The 7,599-nt window shown below is 47.9% G+C and overlaps 1 protein-coding gene across 1 annotated transcript; it reads right to left on the reverse strand.

Annotated features, from left to right (window-relative positions):
* Positions 1 to 7,161: 7,161 nt before the first annotated feature.
* Positions 7,162 to 7,599, reverse strand: LOC115330338 (putative nuclease HARBI1). The gene has a single exon (XM_040223042.1). The coding sequence runs from the start codon at positions 7,597 to 7,599 to the stop codon at positions 7,162 to 7,164; it is 438 nt and encodes a 145-aa protein (XP_040078976.1).

Genomic DNA, 7,599 nt, shown 5'->3' on the forward strand with positions numbered 1-7,599 from the left:
CCCTGGCGGTCCTGCAGCTGGACCTGGGGCAGGCCTTCGACCGGGTGTCCCACAGGTTCCTCCTGGCGGCGCTGGATCGATTCGGCGTGGGGGAGGAGCTGCGGGAGTGGATCGCGCTCTGCTACCGAGACATCTCCACGCGCCTTCTCATCAACGGTCAGAGGGGAGGTCCCATCTCCATCGGGAGGTCAGTTCGGCAGTGCTGCCCCCTCTCGCCCATCCTCTTCGCGCTGCAGTTGGAGCCACTCTGCCGGGCAGTCAATGCGGACCCATCCATCTCAGGTCTACGGCTTGGGGACGAAGACGTCCGCGTGCTGGCCTTCGCAGTCGACGTCTCGTTTATCTGCTCGCCCAAGGTGCAGGTGCAGACCATCCTGCGACACGTGGACCGATTCTGCGCTGCCTCAGGGGCCATGATCAACCGACAGAAGTCGGCGGGGGCGTGGCTCGGTGCATGGGCGACTACGCCAAATACTTTCGGAGGTATAGGATGGAGCACTTCGCTCGACGGCTACCTCGGTGTGCCGGTGGACCCGCAGCGATCAATGGCCGCAGTGTGGAGACCGACCGCCAACTCCGTTGCCGCCAAGCTGTCGCCCTGGCGGTGCAGAGGCTTGTCTTTCTTCAGCCGGGCTCACGTGTGCAACACAGTCAGCTACCCCGCCGTGCTGTACAAGGCTCAGGCCGTCTGCTGCCCGGGCAGCCAGGCCGGAAAGGTACACCGGAGCTGGGCCATGTTCGTGTGGAAGACCGCCATGGAAAACACACGAAGGAACAACCTCTTTCTGCACCAAGAGAGCGGCGGTCTGGGCCTCGTTAACATCGTGCTCAAGCTGCACGTGCAGCGTTTTCTGCTTTTCCGGGATGCAAGGACCCGACATTCATCGCCGTGCTGCACCACCTTGGATTCCCACATCTCGGAAATCGGATAGTGAGCACGAGTGGCCGCACGACCAAGGGAGCCGCCCTGCGGTCCTACAAGGAAATCGCCAGCTCCATCGAGTTTCTGCAGGCCCAATTTTCCTGGGAGTACCTGGCGACCGTCGGAAAGAGGCGGCTGTACTGGGATGCCGTTTCCGCATCCTTCCCGCCACCGCTCTACAGACAACCACCAACGCCCGACGACGCGGCGCGACTTTACAAACTCGTGCGAATCCTTCCCGTCCCTGTGGCGACAAGGGACTTCTTCGTCCGGATGCATATGGAGGTTCTTCCAGTTAAAACCTGGCTCCATCACAAGGGGTTCTTCGCGCCGGGGTCCCTAAACTGCGACCTTTGCGGGGCGCCCGAGACCCGCCAGTACGTCCTAGTAGAGTGTAGTAACGCCTACCTCTTTTGGGACGAGATGAGGACGACGTTTGAGCTCAGGGACTCCTTCGAATTGGAGTGGAGCGCTTTCAAGTATCTGCAACTCGAGGAGAGGGATAAGACGGAGGTGGCGCACGTGATGGTGCTGCTGGGCCTGCACGCCATCTGGCAGTCGCGTACCGCAATGGTGCAATGTCATCTCGACGCGCGTCCAACCTGGAGCTACTTCGTGTCCACGTTGGGGTGGGTGCTCTCGGTGACGTCGCGGCAGGCGAACGCGGGTGATTGGGAGTGCATCGAGCGACAACTCGAGGAAGGGCGTCGCCGCTGTGTGCAACGACGTACGTCAGGCGTGGGAAACTGGCGAGTTCCTGTGAACTGTAGGCGCGTTGGCGTTGGCTGAGGTGCGCGGTGCGCGAAAGTGGACCATGGCTCTTCCCCCTTAGAATTATGCGTCTATATTGTTCGATCCATTAATTCTTGTTTCGTACACATTGCATAACCTCTGACGCGGTCTCATACTGTATCGTTTACGTTTCCTCTCAATCGTTTCCGCACAGTCTGGTCTAAGCACTTTAGGTTTGTGTGACAGCTATTTACCGCACGGAGATAGTGTATTATTTCTTTTTTTCTGATTTCAGAGTATCTGTTTTCTCATTCGTCTACAGTTTGTATAACGTTTCTATACGAGCTATCCACCTGTCATTTTCTGAATTATTTTTCAATTTGACCTTGTATAATGTTTGCGGAACCTACTGCAAGGATGTCTGTAAATAACATGTAAATACACTTGTTTCGTTTTGCCAAAAAAAAAAAAATCGGCCGCGTAGTTGAGCGGTTAGAGCGCTGGGACTTGTCGTCGCGTTGAGAAAGTTCCGGGTTCGAATCTCGGTGGACACTTTTTATTTTTTTTTTTAGTATTGCGCGTTTTTTTTTTATTTTTTAAGTGTGATCTTTTTTACTAATCATCCACTAGGAGTACTGCGCCTTACACGGTTTTTAATGTTTGCCCCACCTGTTGGGTCGACAAACCGGAAGAAAAAAAAGAATACGGTAAGCCAAGTTAACGCCCTACTACAATCGTTTCATAATGTTCATTGAAAGGAAACCAAGACCAAGCGATGTTGACGCGCAAATACGAACGTTTCATAATGTTCGTTAAAAGGACACGAAGGTTACAGCATCGGTATGACTTTCACACAAACGGGTTCAAAACAAGCATCCTTTCCCAGCAAGTACAATTTTATGTGTTTTTAAATATACAACGCTCTTGCTACGGCTGTTTTCAATAACAGGAGGCGCTCATTTAGTACAAATACACACTGCAGTCGTGTCAATTAAAATAAATATATATATTCTCCGAAATATACACACACACAAAAAAAATAACAGCCGTGGATGCATTGATTGAGCGAAATCCTACAAGCAAGGCAGCAAGTCAAACGTCTGACGAAGTCGTAAAACCGAAATAAAAAAGATTATACTTTTACTTACTTGCATTGAATGTGATAAAAGTTATATTTTTACTCTTTACACCTCGCTTTGGCAATCGTTTTGGAATATTAACAAATTACTTGTTGAATTTTAGTATGAATAGCAGACGATCACAACCGAATGCAAAAATGAGTCAGGCGTCGACATCGCAAACCATCTCTCAAACGCAAACACCTAAAATGACTTTGGATCAACAAATGGAATTAATTAGAGCAATTGGAGAACGAAAACAACAAATTCTAGAGAAATTCAGCAGCACAGTTACCTGGCGAACGAAGGGACAGGCATGGGAAGATATTGTCAATGACATAAGCTTCCCGCGGGGTGCACGGCAGCTGCAGGAGGCATGTCGGAAGTTGGTAAAGAAAGCCAGAGACATGTATGCGCTCTTCCGAGCGCATGAACAACGAACTGGTGAGTCAGAACTGCCCCCCCCCCCCCCCCCCCCTCAAGAATGTTATAGAGCTCATAGGGCCTTGTCTACATTCATAGTTGGAGTGCAGTCAGGCAAAGTGTAGAACTTTAACCTGCGATAAAGCAAATTTCACTAGAAAAAAAAAAGCACGGTAATACCAACAACCGTAGGATATAAAATCAAATACGCGCCATAGTGAGTAACAAGCCCATGAAAATTTAATTTGCTCATTACGCTTCACCATAGGCACTTTAATATAGCAAAATATGTGGAGGGCTAGTACTAGGAAACGATGTGTTGTGTCTACTGGGAGAAAACTATAGTCGATGACAGGTCAAGAATAAAGGGAGAGAGAAAGGAAGGGTGGGGAAAGGAATCAGGGGGCTCCATAGAGGAGACGAGGTTTCCCCCCGGGGGCTCTCTCTAGATTGCTTTCTCCTTCCCACCTTTCATTTTCCTCTGCTTTCGCTCTTGACCTATCATCGACTGTTGTCTTTACACTTAGAACACTCCTCTGCCTTAACTCAACAGGTGCTGGCCCCAACCCGCATGTAGTGACGCCCATCTTCCAGGCTGTGCTGGACGTCATTGGGCAGGACTCGCCGAATTTCGGTGGCCTGGATGACGTCATTGTCGGCGACACCGAGACGTATGCAACTAGCGTTCATTCAATCTTCAGTAAAATCAAGCTGCTCACTGAGGCTCAGTTGCCAATATCTCTATTTTCAGTCATCTTTTCTGGATAAGTCCTGAATTTCTGGATGCACAGTGGAGCTTATCACCTGCAAAAGTGTTTAATTGGTATTTTCTATGTAATCTTCCGTGCTTTTTCTTTTTTCTTAACTCGAAAGGTAGCTGAAAAACAGCGGAAACAGAAAGTCATAAAATATGTATTTATCAGTTTGGGAACATGGTGGACATAAACGTTTTAATTCAACAAATGAGAAGCCTTTTTTCTTTTGTGGTTGCACAGTCGATGTAGCAATCCAGGAGAATTTGAAGTTGTGGAAAGCTTGCGAAAAGGGCTGTTTGCACTTTTATAGTGTGTGAGTGCACATATATTGTAAAAAAAAACAGAAAGAAGGACAGCCGATACACTCGTGAGTTATTTGAACAAAAAAAATTATATTATTTCTTACTTATACATGCTGCTAAAGAAATTACCTCCAGCCGCACATCGCCTAGTGAGGATGAGAGTATAGTAAGGTAAAGTTCAGTAATCTTTTCACACCGACCAAAATGTATTCGAGGTGAGAGTAGAGTGAAGGAACCGATTATTAACAGATGTTTCTCAAATGACACTGGCTTCACTATGAACAGGCGGCACAAAACTGCGACCGAGATAAGTCCTTACTACTTTTCCCAATACTGCGTAAACATACCTAACACAAAAATGGGCTGCAGGAAACTGTGAATTATTTTAACAACGCGAAATGTGTGCCTTTTCAGCACTCGGCTAAAATCAACATCCATATGGTTCTGTAGAGTATTGGCCCTGCTGAAGTTCTGCTGCCACCGGACGAACGGGCTGCAAGGCAGGAGGCTGGTCAGCCCGGAAACCTTGGCCTTAGGGCAGACGAGCCCCTCCCTCCTCCAGGCATCCGACCAACTCGCTGGTGCAGGACGGCTGCGCGTCGTTTCCAGCGGCGAAGTGAGGAACTACAAGAGTGTGAAGCAGAGAATATTGAGCTTGACAAAGCAGCCGCTAAGAGGGCACTGGATGCCGCTGAAGCAGTAATCTCAGCCGCCGCGGCGGCGAAAAACTATTACGAGGAGGCTGCGATTGCGCAACGGATGGCTCGGGCGGAAAAGGCAGAGTTATTTAAGTTAAAAAAGCTCAAGCTCGAGCAAGAAATTAAGAAACTTGAAGCTTGAAACTTGAACATGACAACTAACAAAAAGCCTTTTTTCGTAGTGGCAGCCGTCAGGGCCGGCTATATATACACCCACAAGAGCTCTGGGCAAACTCCGGCCATGCCCCTCATCCCCCCCCCCCCCCCCCCCCCCACCACACTCCACCTTTTTATATACGCCCCTATTTGAAGCTTACTTTCTGAATGGCGTAGAAGTAAAAATTCTGTTGCAAATCAGCGCTGTGTCTGTGTGTTTCCTTTTAGTGGTCCTTCGTCTTTAGCGCTGTTTTAACCCATTCCATCATCTCCTATCTACTAGGTACGACATCACGTTGTTAGTAAACATGCAGTAGTGGACGGTGGTGGCCCAACAGGAGCGTCTTGTCAGACGAGAACCACATTCCAAACACGAACGGCGATTGAGCATATGTGCCGAGAAAGTGAGGGAGAGAGGGAGACGAGAGGGATCGTCAGAACGCTAACCTCCGATACGAATGATCAGTGGGTAGACTCAAAGCTAAATGCCTTTGTCTCCACTGCGCTCGCCGAACGCGTTCGAATACGAAAGCCACACGCCTGACGTCGGCGTTCCGCGTTTTTAACGCGTTCGACGAGCATAATGGAGACAAAGGCAGCTAGCTTTGAGTCTACCCACTAATCATTCGTATCAGAGCTTGACGTTCTGACGACCGCTCTCGTCTCCTTCTCTCCCTCAGTTTCTCGGCGCATAGCGTCGTGTCGGGCACTAAGCTCAAATAATTAAAAAAAAAAAATTGAAAGGAGGGGCGCGGCGGCGCCTTCCTATTCATGGCGCCTTGACCGCCCAGGTAGCCCACCCCTAGGGCCGGCGCTGGCAGCAGTTATTACGTATATGTATAGCAATGCTACGCGACTTGCTGCCAGACATAACTGTTAAATAAAAACACTGTGATATTATTTTAGAACTTTTTTGGCAATGTGACATTGGTGTTATGTTTGATGCAGTATCTTGTAGTCTTTCAGTATGCAAATAAAAATGCTGCTGTTTTTATTTATCCTCTTGTCACATTCCTACTGTTCTCTTTGAGACAACGTTAAAATACATTATGCGAAAGAGGTACAGTTAACAAGTTCAAATAACAAAGATGAATCATTCACTTTAGAACATAATGTCTGCGAGTGCCTGTCACGCAATTTAGAATAAGTCTACTTACATTCACGAAAAAAACCAGGCCACAATAGCAGCTCGGGCTGCCACGCTGTCTGGCCGTATATTGCTTCTATGGGATCGGTGGGGACCTCACTTGGCAGGGAAGTGCTGGGAAGGCTGCACGGAAACCATTTGGCGAGGTTGTGGAGGATGCAGCAGGCCACCACGATGTCGCAGCATCTCTTGGGTAGCATCCGGAGCTCAGCGTGCAGGCAGTTAAAAATTCTTTTAAATTGGCCAATGGTCCTGCAAAAGTGGCCGGATGAAGCAGTATGTATAATGAACTACAGGGGCCAACATTTTAATTGGAGGGCACTTCTGATTGCTCCTCGCATCGTTGTATCAAAACAAAGGTAAATTTTGAAGAATGAGCAAATGGCACCCCCTGCACTTTTGCACAAACATAGTCATTTTTTTTAAAACCTATGCATAATTTGCTAGATATAAACTTGTTAGGCTGATTAGATTATCCTCAATATATGCGAAAAGAGTGTAAAAATTTTAATAATTGGACGCCAAAGAATGGTTTCTCTCAATCGCATTCCGCACCATAAATAACCAAAGATAATATTCGAGCTAAAAGCTACGTTGTAAAAAAAGTGGAAATGAATGTAACGTGCACTTTTTTAGTTGATATAGTTAACTTTTAGCCAATTTTAAGCGGGGAACAAGGCAAAAGAATAAGACTAAATTATTTTAAGGTTTCATTTTTATTTAATTAGTGCCGTCATCAACTTTGTTTATGTATTTTTCACATTCATATTAGATACACTTAGCTGTCTTTTTGTCAGCATTCATCCTACCAATGTCTGACAAATGCTTTAGGTTTCTATGTGACTAAGATATAAATGGTTTGAACCACTTAGATGGCGATAATGGACAAATCATATTAATGTATGTGCTTACCTTTCTACGATACACCTGGGCGTGATGTGAGCTTTGTTGTATTCCTCCTCTGGCGATGACGAGGGCACCAGGAAGGGTGTCATGAGCCATGGCTCGCACGCATATCCGCTGTCGCCCAGCAGCAAGCCGTCGTAGGTTCCATTGGATAGCTTTACGGAAAGGGCGCTCTTCTTGAAGATCTTGGAGTCATTTGCACTGCCAGGCCACCTTGCTACCACATGGCGAATTTGGTATGCAGCGTCCACCACTAGGTGCACGTTGATGGAGTGGTAGCCATGGCGGTTGACGTGCGCTTCTTCGTGGTCCGACGGTCCTTGAATCCGAATGTGCGTACCATCCACAGCACCCAAAACGGAAGGGAAGCCCGCCACCTCAAAGAACTGCTGCAGCACTTCAGCCGCCTCAGCTTCATTTGGCCACCTGCATTGAAACAT

The sequence above is a fragment of the Ixodes scapularis genome, unplaced genomic scaffold (genome assembly GCF_016920785.2).
Source record: "Ixodes scapularis isolate PalLabHiFi unplaced genomic scaffold, ASM1692078v2 PGA_scaffold2__306_contigs__length_199485367, whole genome shotgun sequence".
Lineage (NCBI taxonomy): Eukaryota > Metazoa > Arthropoda > Arachnida > Ixodida > Ixodidae > Ixodes > Ixodes scapularis.